The 20,820-nt window shown below is 40.8% G+C and overlaps 1 protein-coding gene across 6 annotated transcripts in view; it reads right to left on the bottom strand.

Annotated features, from left to right (window-relative positions):
• The window catches only part of ATP10D (ATPase phospholipid transporting 10D (putative)), a 96,437-nt gene that overhangs the window by 25,531 nt on the left and 50,086 nt on the right, over nucleotides 1-20,820 (bottom strand). For all 6 annotated transcript variants that reach the window (XM_043513901.1, XM_043513898.1, XM_043513900.1 and 3 more), the window contains 7 exons: nucleotides 16,351-16,436; nucleotides 14,570-14,676; nucleotides 13,651-13,782; nucleotides 11,493-11,620; nucleotides 11,051-11,303; nucleotides 5,328-5,563; nucleotides 2,486-2,674 (listed from right to left, as the gene is read on the bottom strand). In XM_043513901.1, the coding sequence (XP_043369836.1) occupies nucleotides 2,486-2,674; nucleotides 5,328-5,563; nucleotides 11,051-11,303; nucleotides 11,493-11,620; nucleotides 13,651-13,782; nucleotides 14,570-14,676; nucleotides 16,351-16,436 (1,131 nt within the window). The remainder of the gene's footprint in view (nucleotides 1-2,485; nucleotides 2,675-5,327; nucleotides 5,564-11,050; nucleotides 11,304-11,492; nucleotides 11,621-13,650; nucleotides 13,783-14,569; nucleotides 14,677-16,350; nucleotides 16,437-20,820) is intronic.

The raw sequence follows: 20,820 nt of genomic DNA on the forward strand, positions 1-20,820 counted from the left end.
AATAGCTTACAATCTACTGCAAACAGATAATGTCTTGTGATTATAAAGCACTCTGAAGAAGAAAAAACACTAAAAGATCTATGGAATGTATTTTACTATTTAAAATTTTTATAGTGTATTTTCCATCTGTAAATTAGGTTAGGGTGATTGGAAATGAGTATTTTGTATTATTGCTTACAGGAAATAAGCTATCAACCATTTTTTGAATGCAGCAGCAAAGCCAAATTCACAAATATGACATTCTAAAGATCTGCATCCTATTGTAAGTTTGAAACCTTGCAATTTAGCAGGAGGAACAAGTTTTCAATTAAGTGTCATTTACTTACAGTAATCACATGCTTTTTGTGGGAAGTTCAACCCTAACCTTTTCTAAAATAAGGTTACTCAGGAGGATAAATTCAATTTAATTTAAAAAAAAAAAAAAGTTTCAGTTACAAACATAAAGTTATACTTTATTACTGCAAAGAGGAAGATCACTATCCACAGAATAGCTGTTGTGCCTTAGAATGCATCCAAGCTGCTAGGTATGGATTAATTATTATTATTACAGTACAAAACTGAAAAGCAGGGTCTCCCTAGCTTTGTAGTAATGCCAGGAGGCAGCTACAGTTTGCTATATACCACATTTTTCATACTGGATGGGGCATTAAAATCAGGCATTTTATTGTTGAATAGAACATAGTAAAAATGGTAAACCAATTTAATCTTAGAGTCCCTCTTGTAAAAAAGTAAGTATAAAGTAGGGCTGTCAAGCAATTTAACAAATTAATCGCACGATTAAACAATAATAGAATACCATTTATTTAAATATTTTTGGATATTTTCTACATTTTCAAATATATTGATTTCAATTCAACACAGAATACAAAGTGTACACTGCCCACTTTATATTTATTTTTATTACAAATATTTGTGCTGTAAAAAACAAAATAGTATTTTTCAATTCATCCCATACAAGTACTGTAGTGCAATCTCTTTATCATGAAAGTGCAACTTACAAATGTAGATTTTCTGTTACATAACTTCATTCAAAAACAAAACAATGTAAAACTTTAGAGCCTACAAGTCCATTCAGTCACTCAGACAAACAAGTTTGTTTACATTTGCAGGAGATAATGTTGCCTGCTTCTTGTTTACAATGTCACCTGAAAGTGAGAACAGACATTCCCATGGCACTGTTGTAGCTGGTGTCACAAGATATTTACGTGTCAGATTCCTATGTCCCTTCATGCTTCCACCTGCATTCCAGAGGGTGTATCCATGCTGATGTCTGGTTCTGCTTGACAATGATCCAAAGCAGTGCAGACCGACGCATGTTCACTTTCATCATCTGAGTCAGATGCCACCAGCAGAAGGCTGATTTTCTTTTTTAGTGGTTCGAGTTCTGTAGTTTCTGCATCAGAGTGTTGTTCTTTTAAGATTTCTGACAGCATGTTTCACACCTTGTCCCTCTCAGATTTTGGAAGGCACTTCAGATTCTTAAATCTTGGGTCAAGTGCTGTAGCTATCTTTAGAAGTCTCACATTGGTACCTTCTTTGCGATTTGTCAAATCTGTAGTGAAAGTGTTCTTAAAATGAACAACATGAGCATCATCAGCATGGAAGTATGTCCTCTGGAATGGTGGCTGAAGCATGAAGGGGCATATGAATGTTTAGCATATCTGGCACGTAAATACCTTGCAATGCCAGCTACAAAAGTGCCATGTGAATGCCTCTTCTTATTTACAATGTCACCAGAAAGTGAGAAGAGGGCAACATTACCTCCCGTAAATATAAACAAACTTGTTTGTCTTAGCAATCGACTGAACAAGTAGGGCTGAGTGGACTTGTAGGCTCTAAAGTTTTACATTGTTTTGTTTTTGAGTGAAGTTATGTAACCAAAAAAAAAAAAATCTACATTTGTAAATTGCACTTTTATGATAAAGAGATTGCACTACAGTACTTGTATGAGGTGAATTGAAAAATACTATTTCTTTTATCATTTTTACAATGCAAATATTTGTAATAAAAATATTATAAAATGAGCACTGTGCACTTTGTATTTGTGTTGTAATTTAAATCAATATATTTGAAAATGCAGAAAAACATCCAAAAACATTTAATACATTTCAATTGGTATTCTATTATTTAACGATTAAAACTGTGATTTATTGCAATTAATTTTTTTAATCATGATTAATTTTTTTGAGTGAATTAATTGACAGCCATAGTATAAAGTATTCAAGGCAAGCCTCACTTCACTGGGAAGTTTTGCTAGCTGTATATTATGCATTAACTTACTGGACTGTTCAGTTTCAACTGTACAATAATTCTTTTCCTTCAAGCAAACACAGCAAACCAATGGAGGGGGAAATGACCACTTTTAAATGGCAGTGCCTTTTTTTCCTTCCCATGCAAACAAGACTATAGGGAACACAAGAAAAGTTATAATATGCAGCAGCAGCCAGAAGTGTGACCACTTGAGTAGCAGATTTTTCTTCCTTACCTTTTGACGTGGTTGGTTAGGAGCTGAAACTACCACAGTATTACAGATTGCCAGAGCAAGAAAGAAGTCAGTGATGTATACTATCTCCAAGGATGGCTCTCTGTCAGTTTCTTCTGATTGTGCATATGAATGACAGGTAATTTGACTAAATTTCTCCATGAGCTTTGCATCTGGAACAACATCAGTTTCCTGTTGATCAAATAAAATAGATATCCTTTTACCATATAGTTCCAAAAGGCCTGATGTGGTTCCTGGCACAAGACAGTTTCAGTGCTGCAAGACTTTACAATGAATAAAGTACTCTTAGAAGTGCATATAAATAGAATAATCACTTCCCAAACTCCCTTCTGCAGGTAGGCAGCTGCTGCAGGGAAGTTAATCTAAAACTGAAAAAGTAAAACCTACTACAGTTTATAACATGGAGGGATTAGAGAAGTTTGGGCAATGTCCTCCTGCTAACAAAGGCTCCATCCTGCTAGATGCGGAGCACTTCTGGAAGAGAGGAGAGCACCTTGATATATGCAGCATGTCACAGGTGTCGTCAGCACTTTGTAGGAGCAGGTCCTTAAAACACTGGTAGTTTTTAGTGCATGATAATTCACAGGAACTGACATACTGGATCAGACACAGTCCATCTAGACCATTATCCTGTCTCCAACAATGGCTGGCACTAGATGCTTCTGAGGAAGATTTAAGAACCTATTCAACAGGCAGACCATAATGTGCTCCCCCCCCCCCCCCGAAGTCTTATCCTAATCCCTTGTGTATTCTAATATTTTGTTGTCTTTTTTTTACCACAGCAGCACATTGAGTAGAGATCTTTATTAAGCTGGCCACTGATACCTAGGTCTTTTTCCTGCATGAGCATTGTTAATTTTGAACCCTAAAGACAGATTTCCACTTCCGCACCATCCTAATTTCATGAGGGCAAACCCTTAAATTGTTCCCCCATCCCTTTGCATACCAGAATTCTTTTGCTACCAGCCCTCCTCCTGCATCTGCAGAGAAAGGGGGTAGGATATGTCGCATTCGGAACTTGGACATTTCTCACAGGGGATGATCTTCACCCCAATTCAGAGGGGCCAGCGCCAGGCAAAGTGCCACTTATGCACTCCAGGATGTAAGTGGGACTTGAATGTGCCTTGACCTTGTGCTAGCCTTCTGCACAGGGTGAATTTCATATCTACATAGACAGAGTGCAGTCTTCACAAGCATTAGCTCATGAGTAAGGATATGATTGAGTCACGGAGGTCACAGAAGTCACGGATTCTGGAACTTTATTGGACCTCCATGACTTCTTCAGCTTCAGCTGTCAGTGGGGGCCGTGTACCCCTGCCCTGTGGCTTCCAGCGGGGGCTGCAGCCAGGACTGCGTGCCCCTGCCCCGGAGCTTCCCAGGGCCATCACCGGCCATCACCACCCCTCCCCCTACGGCTGGAGCTGGGAATATGTACCGCTGCCCTGCAGCCAGCACTGGAGTTGGGTCTGTGAGCCTGCCCTGTGGCTGTGGGGCTCAGCCTGTTTGTGCTCCCCATCCCCAGGACTCCAGTTGTCATTTCTCCCCCCTACCTAGCTCTGCCTCCCCGTTATTTTTAGTAAAGTCATAGACAGGTCATGGGCTCACTGGAGATGTTGTTTGTTGCCCGTGACCTGTCCGTAACTTTTATTAAAAGTAACAGTGACAAAATCTTAGCCTTACTCATGAAATTAAATAAAACTGAGCTACCACCTATTTAATGTTACTTTAAGTCTCATTTATAAAGGACATACACAGTGCAGGCAACATTTTTGCTCCCAACAACTAGGTGAATTAGGCTGGAATACTGCTTACCCACACCTATAAGGTTTAAAAACTCTCTCAAAGCAACACGGCAAATACTGATTACATTTGATTTATTCATTTCAGCTGGTGCACTTGTGGAGTTATGCCAGCAAGATTCAATGCAGACACACTGGTGATCTGAATTATTTAGTAGCACTTGCATTATCTAATACAAACATTAAAAACACTTTTAAGTGTTTTTATGCACTGCCATGCATAACACACTGTGTGTATCAAATATATGTCATCAAACAAACAATTGCTTCATAGGCAAGCCCTTTGATTTAGCTATCTTAGGTATTTATCTGGCACCCATCACTGTAGCATCTGAGCAACTCACAATTTATCCAAGGGGTTTTCAAACTTTTTGTATAGGTGATCCCTTTTCACACAGCAAACCTTTGAGCGTGACCACCACTTACAAATTAAACACAGGAGTGGGAGTAATTTAATTTAATGGGGGTTCAGGGCTGTCAGCCCCATGGAACTGACCGCTTGCGACCCCCATGTAACCACCTTGTGATGCTGTGAAGGGTCACAACCCCTAGTTTGAGAACCCGTTTATCCTCACACCACCCCAGTGAGGTACAGAAGTGCTATTACTCCTTTTACAGGTAGGGAACCGAGGCACAGAGAAGCTACGCAACTTGTCCAAAGTCATACTGGCAGTCTGTGGAAGAATAGAAAATTGAATCTGTTACCCTAACCATTGGGCTATCCTTCTCTAGCTTTATGTGAACAGTTTAGAAAGGGATGACCATGAATGAACACCTCATGCTCCCAATTCAATTCTGGCCTCGCTTTAAAAGCTGAAAATCCACATTTTATTTTTGCCATCATTTAAAAACATATCAATTACAAATTACAGCTGTGGAGAGGCACTTTTTCAGTTCTTTTTGAAGGAAAACAGAAAGGATTTCAGATAAGACAAATGATCTATTCAATTTTAAAGAAAAAGAATCAGATGTCTTCATGAGTTACTTCAGATATTTAAAATCAAAAGACATCAAGTTATACTTACAATGGGGCTGCTGAAAGCTACATGTCTTGAGTGTGGAATGTTACTGACTCCATCTTTCTCTCCTAAGGCAGAACAGCTACCAGCCAGCTGATTCAAAGACTTGGAGTTCAAAGGCCGACTCACTATCCTGCAGCTGTGCACCTTCTGCTTTGGCATGCAGCTCAACGAGCCACACAGAGCATCTGTTAAATCTTCATCCTCTGAATCAGCCCCTTGATAGGATTCCAGCCTCTTGGCTAATGAGAGGAGGGAGAGGGAGAAATCACATTTCAGCGACTAAAAAGAATCCCTCATTTGTCCAATATTACAAGCTCAAATCATCAGGTGGAAGCCTGACATATGAACTTTAAAACACAGAATTTTGTACGTGTGTAAAAATGGATTATATATATCATGTATATCATATATATTCTTTTAATCAAAAGAAAAACAAAACAGCCAACACACTGATCACATGGACACTGGTTTGACGGAACAAGTTTCACTTTTAATAAGGGCTCTGTGAATCCTGCCTGAAGTTTATCTGTTTGAGAAAAGAACTTTTTTGATTTATTAATTTTTACAACTGAAAAGCTGGTCTCATCAGTACAATAACCAGTCAGTAAAACCTGAATCATGCGTGTCATGTGTGGGGGAGGTCTTGTTCCCACCCTCAGGCATAAATAAAATCCTCCCCTTCCCCCAGCTTAGGAGACCATAGTCCCTATTTGCCGAATTTGGCATTTTGATGATTCCAAACTCCTCCCAGGGGGCACCACTGATCATGGAGACAACCTGGAAAGGAGGGTTCAGGCTATTATCTCCTTTGCCTCAATACAAATAAAGAAAAAAAATATTTTTTTAAAATAAGAGCTCACATATCACAGAGCAGCTCTAAAGTTAAAAATTCAAACTGTGGACAACAATAGTCTCTATTAGGGAAAGAGCCAAACCAGGGAAGGAGACAGCCTATGTGACAGATGATGGTAAAATACTGGAGGAAAGGATTCAGGCTGCAGGAACCTAGGGAACCGGGGATAATGATAAAAGGTATGAGGAAGGAACTGAGTAATATTCAAAATGGCTGTCCTCATGTTGTATGTATTCCAGAAATTAATCTGAATCATGTGAAGGTGGTCTGCAGTCTACAGGAGGTCAGACTAGATGATAATGATGGTCCCTTCTGATCTTAAAGTCTATGAGACTACGAGAAACACAACTCGTTCACTTGAAAGCTGAGCCAGTTTTTTCAAGAAAATTGTCTGTGTTACATGCCCTTCCACTGACACTCTTCCTTAAGCAACTACAGTGCAAGGAAATCTCTAGTAAAAGGCATGTCTACTAGTCATAGTTTTCATCCACCAAAAATGTTTGTTTTCATAATCTGATATTTTCTGCAGCAGGAACAAATAACAGTTTTGTGACGATGTCACATGGTTTATAAAATAAAATGTGGTAATTGAAGGGAAGTATGGCTGAAATCAGTGACCTTACAAATGCGCTACTCTAATAGGGTCTTGTATTAGGACCTCATTACCTCCAGTGCAAAGTTCTGGTACCTGCTATCATGACTGCTCAAACTATGAAATACAGAAGACTTCAGGTGAAGTCCCTCACCTCCTGTACCACATATAACAGCATCAAAGCACGTGCTGGTGATATTGATACAGAGAGCAGTAGCACTGACACAGAGGACACAGACTACTTAGCACATTACAAAATCATTAGGTAAGAGCATTATAAGGCAACACAGCCACTGCGATCAACACAGTTATGTGCTTCTCGACTCTTGCATTGAGGGCAATATGAGTGTATGTAAATTAATAAGCACAAATGTATACACATAGATTAAGTGGCATATACCCAACAATTCCACTGGGTTTCTGCAATGCAACTCCTATTGTCTAAAACAGGAGGTATGTGAATAAAAATCCTGTGCAATGTTCTAAAAAGCTGCATCTACAAAATAAACCAATTTGTGGGTCCCCTCCAAATCCTTTAAACAAACAAACAAACAAATAATTAAAACAAACTGTCCCTAGGATTTTTCATGCTGTATTTACACTGTTTTTGTATTCAAATGTCATCATCGATAAATACATGATCCACCCCCGGCCACACCAGGGGACAACATGAAACAACTGGAACTATAGTGAACATTATGGCATTTTATTAAGGTGATACTAACAGACCAGCACACACATGGAAAAGGACTAGTGGATGTTCAGCACCTGCACAAGAGGGCTCTGATCCTTGACAGGCAGCCTCTAGGTGCTATTGCCGTACAAATAACTTCTGATATGTGCTATACGGTTTATTTCTTCTTAAAACTTTTTTATTATTTCATTAGCTTTTCAGTATACTTCTATTTACATTTTTTTATTGTTTTAATAAGCATTTAAAAATTGGAAGCTGATGGAAGTTTTCCTCATATTTTTAATATCAGTTACTGCCCCCACTTTCTTCTAAATTTGTGCATATGTGAAATGTGAGGGAATCACCAGTATTATTGTATCTGCTCCATACACTACTCAAAAATTTATGCAGAAATTATTTTTTAAAACTGGTTGCCAATCAAGTGCATTTCCATAACATTGAAAGAGATTGATCGGTTTCTCAATGTGACCACTAGGTGGTGTATCTAGTTTGCATATCGAACTGTTATATCAATGACAGGTTTCAGAGTAGTAGAGTGTTAGTCTGTATTCACAAAAAGAAAAGGAGTACTTGTGGCACCTTAGAGACTAACAAATTTATTTGAGCATAAGCTTTCGTGAGCTACAGCTCATTTCATTGGATGCATTCAGTGGAAAATACAGTGGGGAGATTTATATACTTAGAAAACAAGAAACAATGGGTGTTACCATACACACTGTAACCAGAGGGATCACTTAGGTGAGCTATTACCAGCAGGGGAGAGGGGGACCTTTTGTAGTGATAATCAAGGTGGGCCATTTCCAGCAGTTGGCAAGAACGTCTGAGGAACAGTGGCGGGTGGGAGGGGGGATAAACATGGGGAAATAGTTTTACTTTGTGTAATGACCCATCCACTCCCAGTCTCTATTCAAGCTTAAGTTAATTGTATCCAGTTTGCAAATTAATTCCAATTCAGCAGTCTCTCGTTGGAGTCTGTTTTTGAAGTTTTATTGTTGAAGTATTGCCACTTTTAGGTCGTAATCAAGTGACCAGAGAGACTGAAGTGTTCTCCAACTGGTTTTTGAATGTTATAATTCTTGACATCTGATTTGTGTCCATTTATTCTTTTACATAGAGACTGTCCAGTTTGACCAATGTACATGACAGAAGAGCATTGCTGGCACATATCACATTGGTAGATGTGCAGGTGAACAAGCCTCTGATATTGTGGCTGATGTGATTAGGCCCTATGATGGTGTCCCCTGAATAGATATGTGGACAGAGTTGGCAATGGGCTTTGTTGCAAGGATAGGTTCCTGGGTTAGTAGTTCTGTTGTGTGGTGTGTGGTTGCTGGTGAGTATTTGCTTCAGGTTGGGGGGCTGTCTGTAAGCAAGGACTGGCCTGTCTCCCAAGATCTGTGAGAGTGATGGGTTGTCCTTCAGGATAGGTTGTAGATCCTTGATGCTTTGGAGAAGTTTTAGTTGGGGGCTGAAGGTGATGGCTAGTGGCGTTCTGTTATTTTCTTTGTCCTGTAGTAGGTGACTTCTGGGTACTCTTCTGGCTCTGTCAATCTGTTTCTTCACTTCAGCAGGTGGGTATTGTAGTTGTAAGAATGCTTGATAGAGATCTTGTATTTGTCTCTGTCTGAGGGGTTGGAGCAAATGCGGTTGTATCGTAGAGCTTGGCTGTAGACAATGGATCATGTGGTGTGGTCTGGATGAAAGCTGGAGGCATGTAAGTAAGAATAGCAGTCAGTAGGTTTCCAGTATAGGGTGGTGTTTATGTGACCATCGCTTATTAGATTCAAAAACCAGTTGGAGATCACTTCAATCTCTCGGGTCACTTGATTACAGACCTAAAAGTGGCCATATTTCAACAAGAAAACTTCAAAAACAGACTCCAACGAGAGACTGCTGAATTGGAATTAATTTACAAACTGGATACAATTAACTTAGGCTTGAATAGAGACTAGAAGTGGATATGTCATTACATAAAGTAAAACTATTTCCCCATGTTTATTTCTCCCCCCCCCACTGTTCCTCAGACGTTCTTGCCAACTGCTGGAAATGGCCCACCTTGATTATCATTACAAAAGGTCTCCCCCCCTCCCCCCAGCTCTCCTGCTGGTAATAGCTCACCTAAGTGATCCCTCTGATTACAGTGTGTATGATAACACCCATTGTTTCATGTTCTCTATGTATATAAATCTTCCCACTGTATTTTCCACTGAATGCATCCGATGAAGTAAGCTGTAGCTCATGAAAGCTTATGCTCAAATAAGCTTGTTAGTCTCTAAGGTGCCACAAGTACTCCTTTTCTTGTTACATCAATCACAGCAATAGTAAACACTATATTGTGAATACCACTAGCTTTACTAAGCATGTATTATCATGATCTCACTTTGGTTTAATCCTCTTTGATCGAGTACAGAACATTGGCCTTGCCTACTGATTAAATGGCAGATTTCTGCAGTGACCCAGTATTATCTAATAGTACGTGCACAAAGTGATTGAAATACGTTATATTCCTGTATTTTTGATCCAACTTAGCCAGACAGCTAAATTAACCAATGATCAAATTAAGTGGAAAAGTCTATGATGCTGTATATAACTTCCTCACTGTATATGTCTACAGTTGCATCCTATAGTTTATGCATTTTTAAAAATACAGAGCCACTAATAAAAACACTTGACTCCCAGTGGGCAATTAATAGGCTACTGAGAGCTAGATACAGAATGTCACTCATATATAGGACACAGTGTTCATAACTCAGTACACGGGATTCTAAATTTAAGTTAATATTTCCACCTATTTGTGATATGCCAGTTTACAGGCATTCTAAACAAAGCATGCTAGAATAGAAGTGCAGGTCTTTGCTAGTTGAATGTCAGTTCATCAAATTACTACATATCTGCTATGCGTGCAGATGAATTTGTCTGTGCACTAACATTAGTGAAGTCACTAAGGCCTTGACTCAGCAAAACATATAAATATGTGGTTAAATTTAAGCATACAATTTCAATGGGACTATTCGTGCTTTTAAATACCCACATGCTGAATTGAGGCCTAAAACAATGCTCCATGGAGTGAGGAAGGATATTTTCATGTCTCTACCATGGTGATGAACTGGGCAGCTGCACCCTAAAATACTGTGCAGATATTATGCCTGACTCACTACTTAAAAACAAGAGGAAAGATTATTTGCAGTTTCCCAGTGACAGAGTTTCCAAAATTTCATGGAGAGAGGCAGAGTGCAATTATTGAATTCCAGTGAAGTTCAGTCAGCCAGAGTTTAAAAAAAAAAAAAAAAAAAAAAAAAAAGATTCTCTCCAGCACAGTGAATAGAAACAAAACTATCTGCATACTAGCTCACTAACCACAGTTCTCAAGACTCTTAGCAAAGAAGGCAATGTATGGATAACGCTCCACAGTTCACACATAGGGCAGAAGCACTGTTGCTAATAGGGTTAGCCTGCATTCCCGCTTCTCCATGCTACTGTGCATGGGTCTGCCAAATGGACTTGACATGCACTCTACCCTATCAAACCTTTCAACTTCTGCAAGAATAAAGAAGGTATGAATGCTGCCTTAATATTTAATTTCTTACCATTCTCCTCATGGCAATATTCCTGTCCAGCAATGCTGCATCTCCGGAAAACCATTTTGTTCTCAGTGAGGGTTCCGGTCTTGTCAGAGAAGATATACTGGATTTGACCTAAGTCTTCAGCGATATTCAGTGCTCGACACTGAATAGTGGAGTCAGTTTTCTCATGGTACAAGTCAATATCATTCTGAATTAAATAGATTTGTCCCAATTTGACAACTTCGATTGAAACATAGAGAGAAATTGGGATCAAGACCTGACAAAATAAAATAGAGTGGTTTTCATGCAGCTAGATAATCTGATGATTATGAAACCAAATTCTGATCCAGTTACACCAGTGTAAATAAAAGTAACTTCACTGAAGTCAAAGGAGTTACTCCAGATATACATGAGCGTAAATGAGAGCAGAATCTGGCCCATTATGTTTAAGGTGAATTGAAGTTACCTGTAATAAAATGATCATTGTCCAAAACATATAAAATCCTGCTAATGCTGGTGGAGTGGATTTTCCATTGGGCTCAGGGACATTAAAAAGAGGCATCTCCGAATAGCTACTTAACCAAATTCCATGACCTTAAAAAAAAAAAAAAGAAGAAAGAAAGAGTTAGTTGTACATACACTGGCCCATAGTTTAGTGTCAAGCTGAACAAAAACTGGAAGAGGTTTAAAGCCTGGTGCCTAACAACAATTAGACTTCAGCTTTTTGGTTTTTCTCAAGAAAGAGTTGATCAAAACAAACTCCTCCTCTCACTTTGCCTATTCTAATTCATGAATGAAGGTTGCATGAAGAGCAGGGGCAAGTAGCATTTTGTTTATTTATTTAACTACTCATCCACAATCCAATGGGAATGTTAGAAAGATACAGTTAATATATGCTTCAAAGGATTTTTCTTTTATTTCTGGAAAATACCAACAATGAAGTGTCTCCCAGGAGCTTGTGTGGGCAACACCTCTAGCTTGTAAACTGTGGCTTAACCAGGCTACTTAATGTGCCCAATGAGGGCAAAAAGTAGGTCCTGCCTCAGTTACAACACTGGTTGTTAGAAAATGGTTTTAAAAATCCAACCTTAAAAACTATTTTCAGCTAATATGCTTGTACCACCAATATACTCCAGGACTAAGAGCGTCTCAAGTGTTTCAGTAAATTTTTTTTATAAACTGGCTTATTTGGATAACAAAATGTACAGGCAGCTGAGTGCAAGTATTAAATTTAACCAATGTCCAAAATATAAACTCCCCCAAAACCCATGCAAACTTAGACTCTCCATCCAATACCATCCTGTCAGCCTTTTTTTCCCAGAAAAGGACTTAGGAGGAAATATGAGCTTTGCAGCATTACCAGTAAGGTCAATGGAAGACCAGCTGGGGAAGCACCCCCAAGTTGAAGGCCTTTCACTGAGAATATCCTCCCTTCAGGCCTCTCTGAACAGAACAAGAGACTGTGAACTCAAGCACTGTATGCAGCTCAGCTGATGAAGTATCACACAAGGAGAGAGGCAGCTTTTGAGGAGCTTGGGACTTAAACTATTTATAGAACCACTTTAAATTGCACCCAGAAGTGAGCTGGACACCAGTACCTCATCCATACAGGCAGTGTAACTGTGGGAGCTAAAACAGTTAAGATTTCCTGAAAAAACGGTGGCACATTTCATAGGACAGATAAGCCTCAATCTTCAACTTTCAATGCCTAGGCCAGGGGTTGGCAAATTTTTTGGCCCAAGGGCCACATCTGGGTGGGGAAATTGCATGCAGGGCTGGGACAGGGGGTTGGAGTGCGGGGGGGAATGCGAGGTGTGGAAGGGAGTGTGGTGGGCAGGAAGGGTCTCAGGGCAAGGGGCTAGGGCAGAGGAGCGGTGCGATGTGTATGAGGAGGCTCAGAGAAGGGGGTTGGGGTGCAGGAGGGGGCTCAGGGCAGGGAGCTGGGTTGCAGGAGGGGTTCAGGATTCGGCCCAGCACCGCTTACCTGGAGCGATTCCGGGGTGGCAGCAGCATGCATTGGGGCCAGGGCAGGCTCCCTGCCTGCCTGCCTTAGCCCTGGCCCCACTCCGAGCCACTCCGGGAAGTGGCTAGCACCACGTTCCTGTGGCCCCCTGGGGGAGGGAAGGCAGAGAGCTCCGCGCACTGCCCTTGTGTATGGGTACCTCCCCCGAAGCTTCCATTGGCTGCAGTTCCCCGTTCCCAGCCAATGGGAGCTTCGGGTGAGGTACCCACAGGCAAGACCAGCGTGCGGAGGGGGCCGCAGGGACGTGGTGCCAGCTGCTTCCCGGAGCCCGTGGCGCCATGAGGGTGGCGATACCACTGGCCGGATCCAAAGCCCTGAGGGGCCAGATCTGGCCCATAGTTTACCCACCCCTGGCCTAGGCCTACTAGGTATACAAGAAATTTAGCTAGTTGATATTAATATATTTCAGATCATTCTTAACTCAGTTACTCCTGGGAAAAGAGTATGCTTCCTGGAAGAGTCAGACTATTATTTATTCCTAGATCCCATCGCACTGACAACCTCAAAAATAAAGCACTAAAAAACTTGCAGAGAAAAAGGGGGTGAGTGAGACAACAAACAAACAAAAATACTACTTTGCAGATCCTTACACTTTACTTACCTAAAGCACCAATTAAACACATTAAAATCAAAAGCAGAACACACCAAAGGACATCAGTGTTCACTCTCCTTTCCAATTTACTGCGTTTGTAACGAGGGCCACTGTTATTCAGCATTGCTTTGGTTTCATGACCTGTAACACACAATAAATGTTTAATTTTCCTTCTATGGCAGATATTCAAACCAAAACTCAAATACATCCCTGAAAGACTGAGAAAATTGGATGCATGGGTTAATTAGTATTTGGACCAGGGTTCTAAACTTAAGCAAAGCAATTATCTGCCAATACAATGCATTGGTTAATTCTGCTCTAAGAAGAAAAGCTTCTGTTTTGTTTGGCCTCCTGTATCTGAAAAATCAATACTTTTCCATTCTTTCTAACAGAAGTTGCACTTTAAGGTGGGTTATTACTTTCTAAATATGAACTGTAGTGCTTGCTAAAGGGGCCAGACTGATTGCTCTGGAGACTTGTCCTTTGTCAAAGAATACACACAGGACAGGCAATAACAGCACAACCTCAATCCTGAAACAGAAGGACATGGCATCAGTCTCCATATGCCAATCACATTCTTTGGACTCTATTCTGAGGCGACTACTAATCAGTGCTAATTGTGGAGAGGGTGGAGGGGTGAGGGGGGACGTGTTCACATGGAACTGAACTGAGATCACCTATCTGTGCTCACATATTACAGCAGCATAAAGCTCTAAGACAGAAACTAATTTATTTCACATAGCCTACTGAACAGCCATTAGCAATGCTTCCAGGTACTACTCCCCAGTGCTCGACTGAAAGTGGCAATTTCCCATTTACCAGTGCCCGAACCGTACTCTTTCTCAAGTCAGGTAAATACAACTTAAAAAGGAAATCTTGAAGAACTCACGTTTGCATGAAAATCAGTGCACGCTCCCGGTCCACTAACCTGCATACACCACAATGCCCACAACGGCTTCTGTGTTTCTGATTGTGCATCCTCGTAACAGCAAGTTCTCTCTATTCAGGCCCACTCGCTCCTTGTTTGAATGTTCACTGCAAACACAGTGCATTACTTAACAGGTGTGCTGGAGACTCCCACAGAATCTATAGCAACCAAGCCTCAAAAGCACCCTGGGGCAGATTTTCGCCCAGTATCCAGCAACTCCCATTGTGACACTTACAGATTTCCAACAAAGCTCAGCACCAAACATATTGATCTCTTTTGAAAATCTGGCCACGCATGCTCTCTTGGTTTATACTGAGATTTCACGAGTTTACAAGTCAACGGTTTGTAAGCAGCATAGTTAGAAGAAAATCCTACAAAAGGGCAACATAGCGATCTCAGGACCAACACTAAGAATGGAAAGCAGACACTTCAACCCAGCACATCCCAATTCACACTACATGTGTATACTGGCGAGGATGCATCAGCCCCAGCTATGCCTCAATCAAACCTGTGCTTGGGAACCCGAGTAGAACCTTGACCCCTCTTGACATCTGTTAAAACATGATCCCCACCTTGTAGTGCAGAAGTGACCTAATAGCAGGGTCCCCAAAACATTCTACAGCCTCGCTCTATCCTAGGCTGTCAAATAGACCAAGGACGTGGCTAATACACAGTTAGGACCTATCAATACTAGAAGACAGAATGCTATATTAACTGTGTTGTAAGCAAGTTAATTATAATATAGATAGTCAGTCGATCTATGTTCACCGTAGGCCTAAATCTATAATTTTTTCCCCCTTTTCTCTCATTTATAATTTTTATTCTCCATGCTATGGGGGGCAGAGAAGGGGCACTGTAGAAACTGCAAGTTTCAAAATTAAAATGGAAATAGTTTGCATTAAAAAATATTTTGCACCATAAACAATGCTTTTCACACAGATGTCACAAACTCTTTACAAAGGAGATTTTACAGATGGGAAAACAGAATACCAGGGAAGTTAAGCAAGTTGCCTAGGGTCACACAGCAAGCGAGTGGCAGAGTCAGGCCAGGTCCACACTACAGAGTTTTGCTGGTCTAGCCATGTTGGTTAGGAGCATAAAGAATACAACAAAAAATATCACACTCCTCCTAACCAATCTAGCTAGGCTGGCAACCACTCCCCTCAGGCAGATGCCGTTTATACCCGAAACAGGAGTTCTTTTGCTAGCACAGGTTATGTCAATTGAAGAGGTGGTTTAACTATACTGACAAAAAACGCCTTTTGCTGGCATAAGATGCGCCTCCACTAGAGGGCTTTTCTGGTGTAGCTATATTGGCAAAGCCTTTGCAGAGTAAACTAACCCTGAAGAATAGAGCCCAGGCCTCTTCGTTCCCAGTTCCAGTCTTTCATCATTAGACAATACTGTCTGTCTATTCAGACTATGGTCCAGAATGAGCATTAGGGAAAGCGTTATTGCAGGCATCACAAACGATTAAAAACAGATAAGAGCCATTTTGAAAAAAGAAGGTACCAGTGTGAATTAAAGTATAAACTAGGCGCTTGAAAATTTCATTATAAAACAAAAATTAATCAAGAAGCCCCCACCATTCACAAGCTTTGATACAGAAAGCATTTTCGGAGCTCCAGGTCTTCTCAACCATGCACAGAAACTTAAGGGTGCAACTAGAATCGGACAATGTGATTTAAATATAAGGTGTTTTAAAAAGTAAACGTTACAAGCCTTCAACACATGAGGCAAATAACCATAACAAATGGCAAATTCCCCCCAAGCCTACTTACACAAAGCCACAGAATCGACTGAGGTCATTGTTAGGACTTTCACATTCTATTCTACTTGAAAACTTCTCTGGATCAATTTCAGAGACCTATATTCACAGGGAAGAACATAAAATTCAGACAAGGAGTGATGTAGCTTACAAAAATTATTAATTCACAGCAGCAGTTTCAGACTTTGCAGTAGTTCATAATAGCAAGTATTGCAACGTGGAACAAAAGCAGGTATTTTGATAAATCAGAATGCAAGATGAACGGAGAGATTGCCTAGCCAACATAAAACCCTGGATGTATCAGATGAACTGCTGATGCTTCGTGGACACAACTGGGCTGTAGACTATATCAACAGAAGGGAAGTTTTGCCAGTAAAGCTTTCTAGTGTAGATAAAGCCTAACTAGTGCTAGAGAAATGATTATCGCAAAGAACAAGAACTACAAGTGATGAATAAAATAAAATAAAAAATAAAAATAAATAAATTAAAAAAAAGTCGCCTGCCTTGAGAAAATTCCTGTCTTAAAAAAGACTGAAAGTTGGCAAGTACTATGGAAAAGTGTATGTGATTTTTCAGAAGTACTTAGAACCCACAATTCCAACTGAAATTAATGGGATACATGAAGATTCTGCAGCTTTGAAAATCTGGCCTCTGGTATCGAAATAGAATGCTTTCTCAGTAGAATGCTTTACAAGAGAATTCCTTGACATGTCAGCTATTCTTTAAAGAAAGAGTATTAGACTCAGGTTGTCAAATTCAAAGTCTACAACTCATAGGTTTCATTTGAAACCTATTTGAATTCTCACATTAGACTTCTTTCCATCGATAGAGGATGCCAACCCTGAGGCTAAGATATAAATCCAAGGCAGAGTTTGAAAGTTAGAAATCTAAGCTTGGTATTTTCTTATTTGCACATACCTTGCTGGCCTGCTGTTAATTTTGACATACTGTCAGAAATGCCTAGAGCTTCTGATAGATGCCTCGTCGTTTATAAATATAAATAATTAAATATATAGGGCCTCTTTCTCCTCTGCCCTGCTCCTTGTTTATTTACACAACATTAGGAGATATTAAAAAGACTAGAGCTGTTCAGCTTAGAAAAGAGACAACTAAGGGGGGACATGATAGAGGTCTATAAAATCATGAATGGTGTGGACAAAGTACACAGATAAGCGAGTGTTATTTACCGTTTCACACAATGCAAAAAAATAGGGGTCACCAATGAAATTAATAGGCACAGGTTTAATATGAATATGAGGAAGTACTTTTTCACATAATGCTCAATTAACCTGAGGAACTCATTTCCATGGGATGTTGTAATAGTCAAAACTATAACCGGATTTAAAAAAAAACAAAAAACAAAAGCAAACTAGGCAAGTTCCTGGAGAATAGGTCTATCAATGGCTATTAGCCAAGATGGTCAGGGATATAAAGCAACTCTAAGCTTTTGACTGTCAGAATCTGGGAGTGGAAGACTAGGGTGTATCACTCCAAAATTACCCTGTTCTGTACACTCTCCCTGGAGCTCTGGTGCAGGCCACTGTCAGACAGGATACTGGGATAGATGAACCATTGGTCTGACCCAGTATGGCAGCTGTTATGTTCTTATGAGTGCAAAGTGGCTATAAAATGCTACTATTCTGATCAGCAGTATTTTACACCCACTTTGCACAGGAGTAAGTTATTCCACAAGATACAAGGCTGTGGAAAATCAGGGCTCATCTACCCACAAACTGGAACCAAATTAACTAAATCTGTTTTAATTCATATCTTTAGTTATTTTGGTGTGAGTCTGTATATAGACAGTTATTGCAGATTAAGCGTGTCCTATTTAGAGTTAATTTAAATAGAAATCGCTACTTGTTCTACAGGAACTGTGATTTGTTAGATGTTGCAGTCAGTGTGGATCCCACTCAAGATGTGCATGTGCCTCACGCACACAAGATCGGATACTTTTGAACAACAGTGTCAGTTGGAGCCGTGCACATGCCCTATATCTCCTTGCATTCCCGTACAAGGGCGTAAAGGGTGGCATGGCCACAATCCCCACTCAGTTTCCGTGTGTGTGCGCGCGCGCATGTCTGTGTGTGTGTGTGTGTGTGTGTCTGTGTGCGTGCATGCGTGTGTCCTACTACAGGGACTGGCAAGCAGGATCCCCACTAGAGGTTCAGATCCTTCTGCCCCCATGGGGATATTTATGGGGGCAGAAGACAAACTTCGTATAGAGGGTTAGTCTTCTCTTAAAGCACTATCTGAACAAATCAATACTAAATAGGAAAAGTCATTAAATATCTGTTTGTACATATTTTTAAGATTGGTTGTAAGGGTATTGAATGCTTTCTGTCTCTAATACTGTTTTTTCTAATTTTTATGTTTACTTATAAAAAGTATCCAGAGAAATACTATTGCAAAGCCCAAGGAACTGTTTATATCCTGCTAACCTGCACAGTTAGCAAATATTCAAAACAAAAGTGTCACTTATTTGTCAGAGAGGCAGAAAAAGAACTAGATAAATTCATGGAGGATAGGTTCATCAATGGCTATTAGCCAGGATGGGCAGGGATGGAGTCCCTAGCCTCTGTTTGCCAGAAGCTGGGAATGGGCGACAGGGGATGGATCACTTGATGATTACCTGTTCTGCTCATTCCCTCTGGGGCACCTGGCATTGGCCACTGTCAGAAGACAGGATACTGGTCTAGATGGACCTTTGGTCTGACCCAGTATGGCCTTTCTTATGGTGGGAATGAACAACACATGCCATAATAGTCAAACACAGATTGAAGAAGAAGAAGAGATGATCTCCCAAACTTGGCATCAAACCTAGCAGCCATGACAAGGGTGAAATATTTTTCAGAAGTTACCACTTTGCTCACCATTCCTGATTTGCAAATCAAGGATATAATCATGATTCTGAAGCAGACTGAAGCCATTGCAGGCAATTAATTGTCATTATTGAGGAGGGGTAGAATGGCACCCCTTTCATATGTTCTCTGAGTACAGCCACCAAGTGAGTTCTGTAAAATCTTTAGCAGGACCATGACTTCTGATCACATGATGCTTAGATGAAGAATACACCGAACTCAGTCATAATTGTAAGGGCTGCAGGTGAAGCTTGGCTAACAGTATCACATATGTATACACCGATATATGGCCTAGTAGCTTCAGACATGTACGCACCATTGTTCTTGGGTTTGATCTTAAGTCCCTTGCCAATGACTGACGGGACTGGAACCTGTCCTCTGACAGGTAACCTCTTACCACCAAGAGTCAATCATAGCTCCTATGAACTCAGTTGTCTGCAAAGGAATCAGTGACAGTTTTTCAAGTTCACAAGGAGTCCAAGTTTGGAGAACAGCAAGTGGATGTACGACAGGGCTGCCAAAGTCTGCAGGAACCTGCATCTGATCAGCCAGTTGGCCAGTTATGGATAAGTGTGAATTCTCCATAAGTACACTACCACTGCTGCCAGGCATTTTGTGAATACTCTTGCTGCTATGGAGCATAACCCTGTATTGATAATAGTTGTCCCCACTGTGAATCTTAGGTACTTCCTGTGGGCTGGACGGGTAGAGACATGAAGTACATAACCATGAAACTGTCCTAAGCTTGGAGAGGTGGAATAAGGGAGGCAAGCACTACCATCCTGAACATTCATTTGTTGAATCTCCCCAGATTTAGGAAAGGACCGCCCCACCCCTTTTCCTTCCCCCATTCTTCTTCGGGATAAGGAAATACTGGGAGTACAAACCTCCTCCACTGAATTCCAGTGGTATCTCTACGATGGACCTTAGATACAACAAATAACAAGACTACTTCCACCTGTAAAAGGCTTTTGTGAGAAGGGTCCTTGAAGAGAGAGGGGAGGGTAGTGGATAGCAAATAGAGAACAGAACTGGATGGGGTAGCAATCGGCAATGATCTCTAGCGTCCATCTGTCCAATGGGATGACAGAACACACCCGGTGGAATAGGACAATGCAGCTTCCAAAGGTCAGGCTGTCTGGACTGGTTCTGATGCGACTCCTGACAGTCCCATCAAATTTTTCAATGGAATTATCCCACCACAGGATGTGCAGGGAGTGTAGCCTGCAGGTTTCAAATTTACCAATGTTGCGAAGCCATATCAAGGGATTTGTAGGTGGAAGAGTGTATGAGGGGATCTCTACAAGGGACGTGTGACATTCCAATATTCAGTCTAGATGGGCTGATATTGTTCATGGCTGTTGTATGTCAGAAAAATCAGAAGGGTTCAGAAGGTTCTATGAAGTGTTTGAAATAATTTAGCCAAATCCGAGAACCAGCAGGTCTGATGGACACTTGCCAGGTTACATCTTGCTGCCACAGGTGGTAAGAAGGAACAGAGGGAGGGTCGGGGATGCCCTTGCACGAGAGCACAAGGAGGCACAGCAAGCACGTGCAGTGCTGATGGACACTGTTATTCAAAAAACTCCAGTCTCATGCATAGAGGCACAAAGGCAAACCTA

Source organism: Dermochelys coriacea, chromosome 4 (genome assembly GCF_009764565.3).
Source record: "Dermochelys coriacea isolate rDerCor1 chromosome 4, rDerCor1.pri.v4, whole genome shotgun sequence".
In the NCBI taxonomy this organism is placed as follows: domain Eukaryota; kingdom Metazoa; phylum Chordata; order Testudines; family Dermochelyidae; genus Dermochelys; species Dermochelys coriacea.